Genomic DNA, 18,415 nt, shown 5'->3' with positions numbered 1-18,415 from the left:
CTCCCCATCCCTGGAGAGACGCGTCCGCTGTCAGTACTATTTGTGGAACAGGCTCTTGGAACGGTCGGCCCTTGCAAAGGTTTTGTGGATTCCACCAATGCAGAGAGTTGTATGCCCGACCGCTCACCAACACTAGGTCTTTCAACTGTCCTTGAGCCTGATTCCACTGACGTGCTAAGCACTCCTGAAGCGGGCGCATATGTAGTCTCGCGTGTGGGACTATGAAGATGCAGGAGGCCATCATGCCTATCAACTGCATGAACACTCGCGCTTGAAGTGAGTGTTTGGGTTTGAACTTGGAGATCAGCAGTTGAATGCTGTTGATCCTCACTAAATTTGGCTGAGCTGTGGCCGCCAGAGTGTCTATAGTCGCACCTAGGTACTGTTGTACGTGTGCGGGCTGGAGATGGGACTTTGGGTAATTTAGTGAGAATCCCAGACTGTGAAGAAGGTGAATGGTGCGGGACATGTGGCTGGCACATTGCTGGGCTGACTTCGCTTGAACGAGCCAGTCGTCCAGGTAGGGGTAGACGTGTATGTGCTGCCTCCGTAGATGTGCTGCCACCGTAGCTAGGCACTTCGTGAAAACCCTGGGCGCTGTTGTCACGCCGAAGGGAAGGACTTTGAACTGGTAATGCTGACCCTGAACAGTAAACCTGAGGTATTTTTTGTGTGAGGGGTGAATGGGGATGTGGAAATACGCATCCTTGAGGTCCAGCGTGGCTAGGAAGTCTCCCTGCTTGAGAAGCGGAAGGACTTGCTGGAGAGTGAGCATGTGAAAGTGCTCTGAAAGAATGTACCGGTTCAGGGGTCTTAGGTCTAATATAGGTCTGAGTGACCCGTCCTTTTTTGGTATTAAGAAGTAGAGGGAGTACACTCCCGTACCCTGCTCGTGGACGGGTACGGCCTCTATAGCGCCTTTTAGAAGCATACTTTGCACCTCCTGCTGTAAGAGCGCTAAGTGCTCTGAGGACATAGGACGGTTTCTTGGCGGTATTATGGGTGGAGTGGAGGTTAACTCCAGACAGTAACCGTATTTGACAATATCTTTGACCCACCTGTCCGTGGTGATGGAGTTCCACGTGGACAGGAACCTTTGTAGCCTTCCCCCGACAGGTGTTATGTGGTCGGGAGGAAGGGAGAGGGCGTCACTGCTTGTTTTTGGGGGAGGACCTGGTGTTGCCGTAGCCGCGTCCTCTGCCCTTTGTACTGGAGCCACGATATCCACCTCGGGTGTTTTTATCGTAGGTGGTCTGTGTATTGCCTTTGTTATACGTTTGTTGTGACCCCTGTCCTCTACCTGCTCCCTTGATTCCGGGGCGACGAAAGGAGCCGCTCCGAAAGGACTGAGTTTGGAGGGCGCCCATGGACTTTGCAGTGTCCGTGTCCTTTTTGATCTTCTCAAGGGTGGTGTCAACCTCCGGCCCGAATAAATAGTCGGGGTTGACAGGCTGGTTGAGTATATTATTTTGTACCTCAGGCTTGAATCCAGAGATTCGTAACCAGGCATGTCGTCGCAGCATGACGCTTGTGTTTATGGCCCTGGCAGCTGTGTCAGCGGCATCTAGTGCACACTTGATGGAAGCATTCGTGAGTAGCTGTCCTTCTCTGATGAGAATTTCTGCGCCTTCTTTGAACTGGTCAGGGAGATGTTGGAATAGTTGCTCCAATGTGTCATAGTGCGCTCTATCATAGCGAGCAAGGAGCGCTTGAGTGTTGGCTATGCGCCATATGTTGGCAGCTTGGGCGGCAACTCGCTTGCCAGAGATCTCTAACACCTTGGACTCTTTGTCCGGGGGAGGAGCGTCACCTGTCGTCTGCGAGTGTGCCCTCTTGCGAGCATTCGCTAGGACAATGGAGTCTAGTGGTAATTGGCCTCTGATGTAAGTAGGATCCCCAGGTGCTGATCGGTATTTCTTATCAATCCTGGGGTTCATCACTCGTGCGCTGGTGGGTTCCTTGAAAATGTCCTTGGCTGGTTTGAGGACTCCTTTCAACATGGGCAGAGTCTTTACATGCCTTTCTGAGGATGCGAAAGTGTCCATAAGAAAGTCATCTTCGATGGTGTCAGAGTGAAGCTGCACCCCATGGTTATTCGCAGCACGTTCAATAAGAGCGTTGAAGGCTGCAGTATCCTCTGTGGGAGATGTTTTTGCCCCATAGAGTTGTGGGTCCTGTGCATCGAGAGGTGCACCTGGGTCTACTGGGTCGCCCCAAGTGTGATCAGGGTCCTGCTGGTCATCAGGGTCTATGTCTCCACGGTAGGGGATTTGGTCCTCCATGTAGTCCTCCAACGCATCCGTGTCGGAGTGTGTGGGAGAGAATAATTGTGGATCCTGGTAGGATGAGTGGAAAGGTTCATAAAGGACAGGTTCTGATTCTACAGGCAGCTTCCTTTTTAGTGGGATCCTGAAAGGGTCCAACGGTGGTTCCGAAGTTATTCTTCGCTCGTGCAGAATCATTCTGCCAGTGTTGGCGTCGATGACATGTGCCGGAGACGTCTCGGCAGGTGTAATCGTGGTCTGGGTGACCCGTGTCCTGAGTTGGAATATTTTCGGGATTGTGGACGGAGGCAAGCCAAAGGTAATGTTGGCTGGCACCGAAGAGGCTGCCGGAGCGTCGATCGGTCCGGAACCCGACGGGTCCTGGAGGGCAGTCTTTGTTTTGCTGCTTTGTGCCGCAACGGGTCGCGCTTGGAGCGCCTTTGAGGCTTTTGCACCGACCAGGTTCGTAGAGGCGGCCGTGGACTTTTTCGGCGCCGGTGGTTCATCGAGTCGAGGTGTGGAAATGACCGTCGACGTTTTCGATGCGTGAGGCTTTGGTGTTGTCGAGGGAGCGATGCGAGACGTAGCAGGCAGTGCGGTCCTCGGTGTCGGTGGCGTCGGCGCCGGGAGTTGAGCAGGTTTGGTGGCGCCGGAGGCCTTTTTCCGTACGTCGACTCCGACGTCGCCCGCTTCAAGTTCGGCACCGAAGTCTCTCTTGGTGCGCTCGGTGCCGACGCGTTTCGCTGGCGTCGAAGGCCTCGATCCGACTAGCGCCACTTTCGGTTTCGTTTGAACCGGTGCAGCTTTTGGTTTCGGTTTTGTAGAAGTGAAACCAGCCGGTTTAGGCAGTAATGGCTGCTGCTTAATGTCCGAGGCCGGGCCCGAGGGCGGGGCCGAAGAACTGCGGGATGGGTCTCGGGTAAGGCCCGAAGGCGATCCCTCGACCGGAGCCATAGACTGTGGCACTGGGCTTTCTTCGGTCTGAACAGGCAGGCCTTGTTCATCATTGGAGCTACTCTCTTCGGCCCCTAAGGCCTCTTCGTCGTCTCCTACCTCGGTGTCGTCTTCACCTCTGTGGAAGAGTGATTCGTCGACCTCGTCCGATCCGGAGTCGTGTTCGGAAACGGGACTGGAGGGTAGGACTTCCAATTCTTCGACATCTTCGGCCTCGTTGATGATGTCCGCTGGTGCCGGTGCCGCGTGCTGCGTGCTGCGCTTCGAGTCTCGCCGCTCGTCGATTCCGTGGAGTCTTTTTGGAACGGAACCGGGCACAGGCCATGCATGTCGATTCGTCGTGGTCCGGCGAAAGGCATTTGTTGCACACCGGATGGACGTCGATGTGGGGGTACTTCGCATTGCACACCGGACACCTCTTGAATGGCGTCCTCGATTCCATCATCGAAGTAGTCGATGGACAGGTAAATGCGAAAAAAGTCGGTCCCGAAGTTAGTAAACTAACAAGATGGTATCGAAAACCGATCGATAAACAGTACCGACGCGAACTAAAGGCCTTTTGGCCTCGACAAAGCTTTTTCCTAACTTGAGCTAAGATAGCACATCCGAACCCAATGGCGGAAAAAAACAATCTGAGGATGGAGAGGATGCCCATGCGCACTGTAGTCCAGGGGAGGAGTCACCTATCCAAGGATACTTCGAAGACTCTTCCAGGACAACAACGTGCAAACATCCGGACCCAACACTAGGCGGCGATCTATGCACAGATATGAATTCAGCAGCCCACATGCCTCGAACATGCGGTTGTCAGAATCTAATCCCTTCTTGTATGTTCAAGAAGTTTCTAGTGACCTCTGAGTTAGCTGGCACACACAAGTAATTAAGTTTAATGTACTCAATAGAGACATACTGACCTCAGTCCTATGTCAAATCTATAGTGTATATTATTCCAATGTACAGAGCCTATCAGGTATATTGGAACTACACTACACTATCCATGCACCAATCACCCTTGTACCACAGTCTCCCACACGCCATCTACCACAAAACTCACTGCAGGATTTCTTGATGGTGGGAACTATGCACAAGCCAATAAATGATGCAAATCTATCCTACTCATCCACCAAAGAGTTAGCCTAATCGAATCATTCATTAGCCAGGGTGCAACCCATCCCCTTCCATCTGCAATCCAACAAGAATCATGTGCCAAACGCACACAACCAGAAGATCTCTTTGCAATGTGCCAGCAATCTCATTACACTATACAAGCCCACTACCTAACCACAGTGTGGACTACCTGCAATCCACCAATGATCTGATTCTGCCATTTAAGAGTACATCAATCCAACATCTGTTCTGCGCACAACACCAAAAAACGCACCAACCAACAGCTTGTCCAACTCTAAATCCACCATTACTCTGATAAATAAAGCCTAAACTGGCTCTGGCAAATCATCTTTTCCTTGCAAAAAAAGGCCCTTCTTCTGCACAGACCACATAGCCCAGAGGGCTGACTCACAGTCAAGCACCTTAACTGTGCAGTGAAAACTTGGTATGAAAATAAAGCCAAGACATCTTGCACAAAGTCATCACTAATGCTCAGGAACTTATGCATACGAAGCAAGGTCCACCTAACATAGCAGACTCTTGACGCATCAATGTGTACAGAAGCAGCGAAAGAAACGCCTGCATGTAGAATTTGCATTGTTTGAAAGTAAATTAACACATACAGTACTAAGCCACACGAAGAAAAAAATCTTAACTGTCCATGAAAAATGCAAGAACATTTTCTTTGGTGTTTATTTTAGATACAATACATTAATGAATGACAAACAAATAAGCAAGGACAAACTTGGAAACAAAAATAGACACATGAATAGTTTACAAAGCTCATAACTGTCCCTACGTCATTTGAGACCTTCAGCCACTTGTGACATTTTAGCCAAGAGATGTTAGATTCTGGGATTTTGCAGTTTCACTTTTGAGGCTCTAAAATCCCAGCAAGTGAAGTGCTGTTGGCTAAAAATCAAAGATGGTTTAACCCATTGAACATGACATAGGTCCAACGGCTGCCTAGGATTCCCCACTCTAACTGCAAGGACACCATTTTTGATAGAAAATCTGTTTTATGAGACACATAGTTGATACCATTTGTCAGTATTAAATTTGTTGAAACATTCTGTTTTTCTGTCCGCTTGAGTTGAGGATTGACTTGTATAGTTCAGTGTATTTTGCGACCAGATTAAGAATTGAGGATCACTGGGAATCACTAAGCCAAACCTAGTGGAGGAACCCAAAAGGAAGTCGCTCATTCGAAGCAAACACAAAATTGAGAGGTGAAAACAAGACGTTCAAACCTGGCTCTGCTGATTTCTTCTGCAGCTTTTCCTTCAGCTCTTCAGGGTCTGAGACGGGTACATGCATAACCAGAACACACAAACAGGTCAGTGAAAACATTGGCGCAGGTTACAACTGGCACCGCTACCCACATAAAACAAGACAAGACACACATGGAGGGAGAAACACAGGTCTGCCAAGCTCTGCTGCTTAATGTTGGAGGGCGAAGCTGCTGCAGAAGCTTTCCCAAGAGCAAGATCAGCATCAATGGGGGACAGACTAGATAACCGTGAAAACCGCAAAATGATCCAGAATTAAAACCACTGGGCAGAAGGACTATGGCCAGCTTTGCAGGTCTTTCGAAATAGCGAGCTCAGATTTTCTGACACTTTTTAACGTCAAAGGCAGCTCACTAGTATGTATGGAAATGAGCATGTTACGGAACCTATATTCAATCCATGCATCCCATATCAGCTGAAAAACTTTGCTAAGCTAAATACTTTAAAAAACAATCCTGCATGGTTTGGACCTCTGCCTTGGCTATTTATTCTGTGCAGTGACCAGGTCCCCTTTGGATTGCCAGCAAGCCCCCTACAAAATTACTGCATGGAGAACTCAAACCAAGGATGTCACAACAGGCCACACACATTGTCCTCTCACCTGATTGGAGGATTTAAAAAGGGTTAAACATGATTAATTGAAAATTAGGCAAAAAGAACCTTTGCAGTTCTAATCTTTTCCATTCTTTGGACTTTCTCCAAAGCCAGTACACCATCTTGTGCTCCACACTTTAGGGTTTCAGCTACCCTCCATTGTACAAACCCTGCAGTTGGAAAACACCTCAAGCTAATGGCACACATGCGCACAGAGGTGGTCTAAAGCTATGCGATTACCCGACCTAACACACCACATTTGGTAGTATTAATTTATCAAACTTTAGAAGCTACCTTTGATGCTGCATAATTATTGCCCCACCCCGCTGAACTGAAGACAAAAAACACGCCCCTTCCCTCCTCAACTGATTCCCACACCAAAACGTTTTTGGCCTCTACCCCTTCTGAAGAAGGCCTTATGAGGTGCCATCTTCTGCGGTTTAGCCTTTTCAACGAATTGCACATTCCTAAGCAAAGGAGTGCTGATGGTGGGAGTTCATAGGAAGAATGTGCTACTTGGTGATATTTTTTTTGCTGAATAATCAATTGTCCCGCATATTCATCATCCTAAAAAATGTTAACAGGCTTCTTTCTACATATTGGATGCAGAAAATATTTAGGCTCCAAGTTCCTGTGATGAAGCCTCACATCACTAAACGTGGTGAATTGGCTCCTAAGATCTGGGATGTTCGTTGCCTCTTTTTCCTCATCAAAGGTCAAGAATTTACTGAACCCGTCACTTTTAAGATGCAGATTTAAGGGCACTAGATTGCTAACTTTTTGTGAGTACGTGCAAAACTCATATCCCATTAAGAATTGAGATCTCGCAGTTACAGGCAGAGAATCTGGTTAAGTTGAAACCAAGGACTGCAGGGATGAATGTGTAATTTAACTTGGGCACAGTAATCCAGTCTACTGAATGTGTGGCACAGAATGAGAAACGCAATAATATGACGGGGCTGAGCAGAGGGTGAATCCAGTTGACTGTATTTCTACATATGAAGGCACAACATACCACTACCACTACTACACTCACAAAGAGCACAATTGTGAATGAGGCACTCCACCAGGTTTTCAAAATGCCTAGGCCTAAGGAATGCAGGAATGCAAAAGAAAGGTAAGGAACTTCATAATGGTGCTTACTGCATTCCATTTTGTGCGTGGAAAGGAAAGTTTAGAGATAGGAGCTTGACTGTGACATCTGCCATGGGAGAGCAGCAGGACCTATTTGCTGAAAGAAGCAGCATCTAAAAAGGTTTGCTGTGGTGTAAAGTTTAGCTCACCAAGTGTATCAGTACCAACAGATGAGTACAAAGGGAAACCTGCAGATAGATCACAGGGCACCAGAAGCCCCAGGACAGCAGTGCCGCATGCTGAGCATACAGTACCCGAACTGAAGACAATGGATGGGAATTCTGGGTCTGCATTTTCCATGGGAGAGATTCCAGGAGGCAACAAGGTGAAAAAGAGAATGTGAGATGGAACAAGACCAGGTTTCACAATCTTCTTTCAGCTGATGTTAAACTGAGCAGAGCTTGGCAAACACAGAACAAAAATGGCACAAGCTCTAGAAGGCAAGCTAAGCATCTGCAACAGATTAAAGCTAGATTATGTCATGGCCTGATCTGAGATGGAGACTGGAAAAGGAAAATGTTAGTTACCCTGTTAGCATCTGCTTGTATACTTTTGTCATTTAGTATTGAATCTGGACATTACAAACGTTTTTTCTAAAAGGAGTGACTCCTCCATTAGTCTACAATCCACATGGGCATGGACTTCACCTGTAGATTTTTTTTCTTTACAGCAGGGTAAAGGTGAGAATGAAATGGAGCCTCAATAAATGTGTGTCCTGTGTACTGTAGCTACTTAAACAGAGAAAACATATGCGGTCATTGCGGAGAATTTTCTCATCAATTCTCTTGCACTTTGGTAGGTGGCGCTGTGTGGCTCAACGTCGGATCTGTCCCGCCCCACCCCACTCTGGATGAGACCCTGTGGCTGTTACATAGCTGCCACCTCCGCACACCAACGTCCATTTCTTACTGACATCTGTCGGCACCATCGAACATAGAGCCTTCAGAAATCAAATTGTGCCAATGTGCAGATCAGTAGATTTGATTCTGATCAGTATGGACTAGATGAGAATATTCCACAGAATGGGGAGATGCATGGGTCAGTGAGAAATCGGTCATTGGATAGAGTATCCAACAGAAGGAAAATGCTACTTACCAGTATGCATCTGTTTTGGCATGTAGAGCTGTAGATTCGTATACTTGTGCATAGATCGCCATCTGGTGTTGGGCTCGGATGTTTGCAACTTGTTTTTGTCTTGGAGGAATTTTTTTGTAGTCACGAGGTAGGCGGCGACTCCTTAGGACGATAGTGCGCATGGATATCGACTCCATCTCCAGATTGTTTTGCCATGGAGGGTTATGATGGAGTTAGTAAGACATAGAAAAAGATGTCGATGTGTAATGTATCTAAGTAAGATAGTACTGGAGCAGATAGAGTTATCCGGGGAAAAGCGTGGGCTTATACAAATCTACAGCTCTACATGCCAAGAACAGATGCATACTTTTAAGTAGCATTTTCCATTTTAGGCCTATGAGCTGTAGATTGTATACTTGTGCATAGACTATACAGCACATGCCCCATTAGCTGTGGCTACATGTTATCTGTTGCAGTGGTTTGAAAAAGTTATTACAGCCTGGCCCACACTAGCTTGTTGTTTTTCTTGAACGTCTACACAATAGTGTTTTGTGAACATGTGTGGTGTAGACCAAGTTGCTGCTTTGCAGATGTCATCTACTGGAATGTTCCCTAAGAATGCCATAGATGCACCTAGTTTACGTGTGGAGTGAGCCCTAGGGGGAATGGTTAAGGTGTGTTTGGCTTTAGCATAGCATATTTGCATGCATTTAACAATTCACCTTACAATTTCCTGTTTTTGAGATATGATTGCCTTTATGAGGTGGGGAGAAAGCCGCAAAAAGTTGTTTGGTCTTTTTAAAGGATTTTGTTCTTTCAATGTAGTAAAGGATCGCTCTTTTTACGTCTAGCGTGTGAAGAGCCCGTTCTGCTACTGAGTCTGGTAGAGAGAAAAACACTGGGAGTTCTACAGACTGGTTAAGGTGGAAAGCAGAGACGACTTTAGGTAGAAATTTTGGGTTAGTCCTAAGAACTACTTTGTTATGATGGACTTGGAGAAATTGTCCTTGTATGGTTAATGCCTGGAGTTCACCGACTCTTCTGAGAGATGTGATCGCAACCAGGAAAGCTACTTTCCAGGTGAGAAATTGTAATTCACATTTATGCATAGGTGCAAATGGGGGACCCATGAGCCTGGTAAGTACCACATTTAGATTTCAAACTGGAGAGGGTGGTACTCTAGGGGGAATTATTCTTTTAAGTCCTTCCAGAAATGCCTTGATAGCTGGTACCCTAAACAAAGACAAGTGTTGTCTGTTTTGGAAATAGGCTGCTATTGCCGTGGGATGTAGTCTAATGGATGTACACGCTAGGTTACATGGTTGTAAATGCAAAAGGTAACAATAGATAGAATCTAGTGGGTTGATTTTGTTATTTGTACAGTAAATTACAAATCTTTTCCACTTTGCGGCATAGCAAGCTCTAGTGGTAGGACGTCTAGCCTCTTTAATGATGTTCATGCAGTCTGGCGGGAGATTAAGGTACCCAAACTCGAAGACTTCTGGTGCCAGATCGCAAGGTTGCGTTGATTGGGATCTGGGTGCCATATCTCTCCATGGTTCTGAGTGAGAAGCTTGGGTGAGAGGTGTAACGTTTGTTGAGGAACTACTGATAGTTCAAAGAGGGTTGTGAACCATGGCTGTCGGGCCCACGTTGGAGCAACAAGGATCATTGTGAGGGAATGCTGTTTGAGTTTCCGAACCACTAGCGGAATGAGTGGGAGAGGCGGAAAAGCGTAAGCAAATTTGCCTGACCAGTTCATCCGTAGTGCATTGCCTTTGGTCAATAGGTGTGGATACCTGGAGGCGAAGGGCATTTTGCGTTTTGGTGAGTGGCGAACAGGTATATTTCTGGGTGGCCCCACATCTGCAAGAATGGAAACAGAACTTGAGGATGAAGATCCCATTCGTGGATCTGTTTTGTTTGGCGACTGAGCAGATCCGCAATTTGATTGTGTACTCCTGGGAGGTGTTCTGCAAGGAGATATATATTTTGGGGAATGGCCCATCTCCAAATGCTTTGAGCTAGGTGTGAAAGCTGCAGAGTGTCCCCCCTATTTTTGTATGTAATACATTGCTGTCATGTTGTCTGTACAGACCAGGACTACTTTGTTTTCGATGTGGAGTTGAAAAGATTTTAACGCTAGGAAGAGCGCAAACAATTCCAGGTAATTTATGTGGAACTGTTTTTGTTGAGGGGCCCTTTTGCCCTGAATGATATAGGTTTGAAGATAAGCTCCCCAGCCGGTGAGAGATGTGTCTGCTGTTAGCACTATTTGTGGAACTGGGTCAAGGAACGACTGCCCTTTGGAAAGGTTTTGTCTGTTCCACCACTGCAGAGAGTGATGGGTGCGGTCGTCTACCAACACCAGATCTGTTAGCAGACCTTGAGACTGGTTCCACTGATGTGCCAAACACTCCTGTAAGGGACGTATTTGGAGTGTGCCTATGGGACCACGAAAATGCAAGAGGCCATCATACCGATTAGTTACATGAACACTCGCGCTGGTAGTGAGTGTTGAGGCTGAAACTTTGCTATAGGAGCTTGTATGGTGCTTATCCTGACTGGGTTGGAGTATGCTAGAGCCTTTGAAGTGTCTATTGTAGCCGCCAGCTACTGTTTGTTGGATAGTTGTAGATGGGATTTGGTGAGGTTTACTGTGAATCCCAAGTCGTGAAACTGTTGAATTATTCTTTGCGAGTGTTGCACACAGTTGCTGTATGAGCTGGCTTTTAAGAGCCAGTCGCCCAGATAAGGGAAGACATGAATGTACTATCTTCTTAAGTGGGCCGCAACTACTGTCAGGTACTTGGTGAAGACTCTGGGTGCTGTGGTCACTCCAAATGGGTGGGGTGGGGACCTTGCATTGGTAGTGTTGACCATCTACCACGAACCGGAGATATTTCCTGTGAGCGGGGTGAATGGGAATATGAAAGCAGGCGTCTTTTAAATCGAGTGGAGAGAAAGCCACCCTGTTGAAGTAGTGGGTGCACCTGTTGGAGACTGACCATATGGAAGTGATCCAACTGAATGTAGCGATTTAGCGGTCTGAGGTCCAATATGGGTCTGAGAGATCCGTCCTTTCTTGGAATTAGAAAATAGAGGGAGTAAACCCATGTGCCTTGGTGAGGCAGGGGGACTGGTTCTATTTCATGTTTTTGTAATAGAGAGAGAGAACCTCTTGTTTGAGAAGTGTTAAATGTTCCGAGGACATTGGATGTTGTTTGGGAGGAATGCTGGGGGGGGGGGGGGGTAGAGGTGCGTTCCAGGCACTAACCATTCTGGATAATTTGCCTTACAAACTTGTCTGTTGTGATTGAATTCCAGACTGGTAGGAACTGTGATAGGCGTCCCCCGACAGGAGTGGGATGATCGGGGAAGTGCAGAGAAGTCACTGTTTGGTGGTAGAGGAGGTGCGTTTGTTGTTGCCGCGACCTCTTCCCTCACCATTGTTGCCTCTGTAGCCTCCGTGAAAGTATCCTTTGGAGGATGTTTGAGTGGGGCTCTTATACGACGAAGAGGGGTGTTCTGAGCAAATGGTTTTGGAGCCAGCTCTGTAGAAGGCACGGCAAAAAGAGCCTCTAGGGGAAGGGAATTGTAAGGCCCCCATGGATTTAGCCGTTTCCGTGCCTTTTTTCATCTTTTCTAAAGATGTGTCCACTGAGGGACCGAAAAGATGCTTTTAATCAAAGGGCTGATTTAGAATAGCAGATTGTACCTCTTGTTTGAATTCTGAGACTCGGAGCCAAGCATGCCTGAACAAAACGCTAGTGTTAACAGTGCGAGATGCGGTATCTGCCACATCAAGCGCACATTTAATTGAGGTGTTAGTGATTAATTTCCCCTCCTGTATAACGTCGTTGGCCTTTTGTTTGTACTGCCAAGGAAGGTGTTCCATGAACTTTTCAAGCTTGTCATAGTGAGCCCTGTCGTACCTGGCAATAACGCTTGGGCATTGACAATCGCCAATGGTTTGCAGCCTGTGACGCGATGAGTTTACCAGATACGTCTATGAACTTGGCCTCCTTAACAGGAGGGGGGAGGGGGGGGGGGGGGGGGTGTTGCCTGTACTCTGTGAGTTTGCCTTTTTGCGTGCAATAGACACCACAAGAGAATCCAAAGGGACCTGACCTTTAATGTAATGTAAATGGAGTCAATGGGAGATGCCTTCTCCTTTATCTATCCTGGTGTTTATAATCCTGGCTCTGACAGGGTCCTTAAAAACTTCGGAAACCTGTTTGAGCATGCCCTTTAAAATTGACATGGTGTGAGTGGACTTTTGCAAGGGTGCAAATGTGTCGAGTGAAAAATCATCCTCTAAGGGATCTGAATGTAACTGTACCCCATGGTATTGGGCAGCCCTATTTATAAGTTGAGCAAACACAAAAGGGTCATCTGGTGGTGATGGCCTAGATGGATAGAGGTCTGGGTCATTATGTGGGTTGGGATCCATGTTGTAGTCATCACAAGGGTCTACATCGTGTGGGATGGTATGAGCATCATCTCCTCATGTGGATCTATATTCCCACCCCCATCTGTATGATCATCTTCAGTATCCGACGTTTGAGGTGAAACAATATGTGGGGAATGCGGTGGAGAAATGAGAAGATTCAGATCAGCTGGAGGAGAAGGAGGTGGAGCGGTGTTAGTCCTCATCTCCTTTCTTTTTAGAGGTATTGCAGGTTCTTCTGAAGTGTCCATTTTCCTCTTTTTTGGAGGCTTGGTGACAACTTTGCCAGTCTCTGGATCAATAGAATGAGTTTTTTGTTAGAGATCCAATAAATCAGGTACAGGTTGCATGGGTAAAATGTATTTTTTCGGTGCCGAAGATTTTGGGTCGAAATGTTCTTTGGACTGAGTCTTTCTGTGGGGTCTTGGCCTCCTTAGGTTTTATTTTAGGAGTTTGTGACTCAGAGTTTTTTTGGCTCCGATGATTTTCTCGGCTCTGAAGCCGTTTTCGGCTCCGAAGATTTTTACGGTTCCGAAGGTTTGTCTTTGGTATGATCGGACGCCAAGGGCTTAGACGTCAAGGCTGTCTTCGGTGTCGACAAAGAAGGGTGTGGCACATCTGTTGTTTTGTGCTTCGGTGCCAAAAGGACTTTTCAAAAGACAATTGATGGACGGAATGCAGAATAAATCAAAACATTCACCCCCATTCAAGAGATCTGGGTTAAATTCACCATTCTTTTGCTCACCATGCCACCCCAGTTTAGACCTGGCCATACGCAAATCAGTCTGGACCCTGTGCCTCATGGGAACAGTCCAGCCCGAACTGTCAAGCCAGGTCGAGCCCGACTATCGCGGATAGTTTTCTTTGACCTGAAAGATGAACAGGCCTCGCAGTTCTTGCTCCGGGGAGAGGCAGAGATTACAGACCTCGTGCAAATCCGTGTGTGGGAACTTAGCACCACACCCGGGGCATTTTTTGAAAGGAGTCCTTTCCATTGACTGCAGGCGTGGTCGGCGAGGATAGGCCCCACGGCCCGCGTCGAGGATCGAGGGGTTCGTCTTTAATGATGCGCGTCGAAAGGGAAACAAGATCAAGACAATACCGTCGAGTGGAGAGGGATTGCGCATCAAAGGGAGATTCGAAACAGATATCGAATCGGAGCGCAGCAAATCACATCCGAACCCGATGACGGAAAAAAACAATCTGGAGATGGAGTTGATGCCCATGCGCACTATCGTCCTAAGGAGGAGTGACCTACCTTGTGACTACAAAAGACTACCTCCAAGACAAAAACAAAGTGCAAACATCCAAGCCCAACACCAGATGGCGATCTATGCACAAGTATACAATCTACAGTTCATATGCCTCGAACACAGTGTTACTGAAGGTAAGTAATTTGTTCTTTTGATGGATACACCTAACCACATATTCTTCACCTTGTGAACAGATACCAAAAGCAGTACCTTCCCAGGCAGGCGGTGGGCCTGTGGAATAGTTCAGACCAGGAAATCTTGTAGGACAGAATGGACGAAATGCCCCTCACACTGTACTTGGCTATCCAGGCAATATTGCTTTGTGAACATGTGGAGTGATGTCCACATAGCTGGCCGGCAAATGTCCAAGATTGGCACACTGCATTTACCCTGGCGAAGTGAGCACAGACATTCTGGGAGCTGCATCTTGGCGAGTAAAGAACATCCTAATGCACAAGACAAACCATCTGGAGAGGTTTCTTTTCTTAACAGCTATCCCATTTTTCACCCCAGAGAACCCTACCAATAGCTGTTTGTCTGCCCAATGTTCTTTGGTGAGATGAATGTAAAAGCTTAGGGCTCTCTTTAGGTCAAGGCGGTTAAATCTTTCTTCCTCTCCAGATGGATGAGGCAGAGCAAAGAAAGCTGGCAGGATGAGAGGGTGTCTGATGTGTAAAGGCATAAAAACCTTCAGGCGAAACGTCGCTTTTACCCGGAGGGCTAGCTTGCCCTGGAAGGTGGTGGTGTACGGCTGCTGAACAGTGCCTAGAATTTACTCATGCGTCAAGCTGACATGATCGCTATGAAGAACGTCATCTTCAGCGCAAGTAGAAGCACATAGCTGTGCATTGGTTCAAACGTGGCACACGAGGATAGTGAAAAACAAAATACCACTGATGCATCACAAATGGCAGTGGCGGGAACAAATGGACCAGCCCTTTCAAAAAATGCATCATAACAGGTGAGTTGGATTAAGATGGTTGATGTAAACATAGGAAGGCCAAAAGAGCCGACAGATACCTTTAACCTGATCTTTAATAAGGCCTTGTTGGGCAAGCGAATAACTAAACAATATGTCAGACAACTGTGTTTGTAAAGGCTGGATATTTTGGAAGGAACACCAGACAACAAACTTCTCTCAGCGTCCCGTTTAAACTATTTTAGCGAAGGGGTGCCTGTGTCTCAAGAGGACATCTACTGCTTCAGTAGGAAGATCAAATGCCATCAACTGTCACAGCTCAATTTCCACACGTGGAGGTGGAGTTTGTGTAGGTTTGGATGCAGGACCCTGCCCTAGTCATTCGACTGGAGATCCTCTCAAAAGGGGCAGCAGGATTGGAGGACATGCTCATGGTCAGATGTTCTGGGTACCCCCATCTTTGCCCAGACCGGAGCCACTAAGATGACTTGGCCGGAATTTCCCAATCTACTTCAGAACTCTGGGCAGCAGAGACAGAGGCTTGAATACGTTCAGGAGTCCTGAGTTGCGCTCTAAGCGCAAGGTTTCCGAGTGAGAGCTACCTTGGTAACTCAACAAGCAGAGGGTTGGACACTGCACCTTCTCTGTGGTGGCAAATATGTAACCAGACTACTGTCCACTGCTGAAATACACCTTGTGCCACCTCGGAGTATAGCAGTCATTCGTATCAAGCACCTTGGTGGACCCAGGGAAGGGTGTTCTGCACCAAGAGTCAAGGCCTGGTGCAGGTAGGAGTAAAAATATAGCTGCATATGGAGAGTACCACTAAGTATGTGCTTGGTCGTGGGATAGTGCACGTCCGATGGGTTCACAATGGGCTGCAGTATGACAATTTCTAGCATGGTGTTAGTGGAGGAAGAGCAAACGCCAGCTCGGACTTGGACAAAAGTTCTCCTCTGGCGTGGCAGTAGCGCTAAGTGTAGACAGTGAATAAAGAGGGGCTGGCATGGTGCGACAACACCGAGCCAGATGCTGGTATAGAAATCTGAATGCATTCAAGGAATCCACCTGCGCCACAGGTGAACCCGCTGCCGGAAATCAGACTGCCTCAACTTTGATCTTGTATGTGGCGTTTCCAGCTTTGAAGGCGGCTTGGGACATTCAAGCAAGATGGTGTTCGAGTGGTGCGTGGCTGGTACCTCAGCACCAAAACCTTCTCTCGGCTCCGACTGACGCCAGAGGGTCTCTGTGGGCCTGCAGCTTTCTAATTAGCTGGTTCGCGGTTGGATGCTCAACTTCGTTGGGTCTGGTGCTTTTTCCCACTATATGGTTTCTTCTGATGGTGTGTTTTTCTGTCGTGCCCTGGATCAGCATGCACAGACCTCTGCATCTTTTTAGGCTGTTCCACTGGCTTCAACTCGAAAGGAGTGTGGTGTTCTTTGTCGGAGATGTCTGATGATACTTTCTAGGGCTGGGTGTGCACTCTCCGACTGATGCCTTGGAGGGAACTGGCAATTTTTCCTCAATGCCGAAGGGATCCTGTTCCCTGAAGAGGTCTTGAGTGTCTGACCGGGAGTAATGCTGCATTCTTTAATGTGGCCAGGGTTGTTGTGACAATAGACTACAAAACGTTTCCACTTGGCTGCGTAGCAAGCTCTAGTGGTGGGTCGTCTAGCTTCTCTAATGACGTTCATGCAGTCAGGGGGAAGATTTAGATAACCGAATTTTAGGATTTCCGAAGCCAGATCGCAAGGTTGAGCTGAGCTAGGTCCGGGTGCTTGATCTCTCCATGGGTCTGGGTTAAGAGGTGTGGAGAGAGGTGTAACTTTTGGTGCGATACTAAGGATAGTTCCAGCAGTGTGGTGTACCACGGTTGTCTGGCCCAAGTCGGAGCTACTAGGATTAGTGTGAGGAAGTGTTGTTGTAGTTTGCGCACCACTAGTGGAATGAGTGGGAGAGGCGGAAAAGCGTACACAAATCTGCCTGACCAGTTCATCCATATCGCATTTCCTTTGGACAATGGATGTGGATATCTGGCGGCGAAGCCTGGGCATTTGGTATTTTCGTGGGTGGTGAAGAGGTCTATCTGTGGATGCCCCCACATTTGAAAGAATGGGTGAAGGACTTGCGGGTGGAGTTCCCATCGTGGATTTGTGTAGTGCCATAGTGTTTTGGACTCCTGGGACATGTTGGGCTAGGAGAAAGATTTTTTGGGGGTATGGCCCATCTCCATATGCTCTGTGCTATCTGAGAGAGCTGCGGAGAGTGTGTGCCGCCTTGTTTTTGTATATAGTACATGGCCGTCATGTTGTCTGTGCGTACTAGGACTGCCTTGCCTGAAATCTGTGTTTGAAAGGATTTTAGGGCTAAAAATATGTCTGGTAACTCCAGATGGTTGATGTGGAGTAACTTTTGTTGCGGTGTCCACCTGCCCTGCATGGTGTGATGTAGTAGGTGATCTCCCCAGCCGGAGAGCGATGCATCCTCTGTCAGTACTATCTGAGGAACCGGGTCCAGGAACGGTCGCCCTTTGGAAAGGTTTTTGGTGGTCCACCACTGCAGAGAGCGATGGGTACCACCGTCTACCAACACCAGATCTGTCAACTGACCCTAGGCCTGGTTCCATTGGCTCGCTAAGCACTCTCGGAGAGGACGCATCTGGAGTCTTGCGTGAGGTACTATGAATATGCAAGAGGCCATCATTCCTATTAGTTGCATGAACACTCGAGCTGGAAGAGAGCGTTGTGGCTGAAATTTGGCGCGTAAAGCCTGAATGCTTGCTATCCTGGCAGGACTGGGGTAGGCTAGCGCTTTTGAGGTGTCTATGATGGCACCGAGGTATTGTTTTACGTGGGACGGTTGCAGATAGGACTTTGCGTGGTTTACTGTGAAGCACAGTTCGTAAAGTAGCTGGATAGTGGTGTGCATGTGTTGTACACACTGGTTGTAGGGACTGGACTTTATTAGCCAGTCGTCAAGGTATGGGAAGACATGGATGCGTTGTCTTCGCAGGTGTGCTGCTACTACAGCTAGGCACTTGGTAAATACTTGTGGTGCTGTGGTCACTCCAAATGGGAGTACTTTGAATTGATAGTGTAGGCCGTCCACTACAAATCTGAGGAACTTCCTGTGAGCGTTGTGAACAGGAATGTGGAAATAGGCGTCTTTGAGGTCTAAAGTGGTCAGGAAATCGTTGTGGGATAGCAGTGGAAGTACCTGCTGAAGCGTTACCATGTGAAAATGGTCTGAGTGTATGTATCGGTTTAGGGGCCTGATGTCTAGGATGGGCCTTAGCGTGACGTCCCTTTTTAGTATGAGAAAATATAGGGAGTAAACCCCTATATTGTGTTGGTTGGTAGGAACTAGTGCTATCGCCC

General features: G+C 47.5%; 1 protein-coding gene across 2 annotated transcripts in view; it reads right to left on the bottom strand.

Annotated features, from left to right (window-relative positions):
• CAD (carbamoyl-phosphate synthetase 2, aspartate transcarbamylase, and dihydroorotase) overlaps window positions 1–18,415 on the bottom strand; it is a 399,701-nt gene that overhangs the window by 70,267 nt on the left and 311,019 nt on the right. Inside the window, exon 36 of one of the 2 annotated variants that reach the window (XM_085613270.1) lies at window positions 5,576–5,623. The exons of the other annotated variant lie outside the window; for it this stretch is intronic. Coding sequence (XP_085469396.1) covers window positions 5,576–5,623 — 48 coding nt within the window. The remainder of the gene's footprint in view (window positions 1–5,575; window positions 5,624–18,415) is intronic. 2 annotated transcript variants of the gene reach the window in all.

The sequence above is a fragment of the Triturus cristatus genome, chromosome 6 (genome assembly GCF_964204655.1).
Source record: "Triturus cristatus chromosome 6, aTriCri1.1, whole genome shotgun sequence".
Classification (NCBI taxonomy): domain Eukaryota; kingdom Metazoa; phylum Chordata; class Amphibia; order Caudata; family Salamandridae; genus Triturus; species Triturus cristatus.
This window is presented reverse-complemented; position numbering and strand designations above follow the sequence as displayed.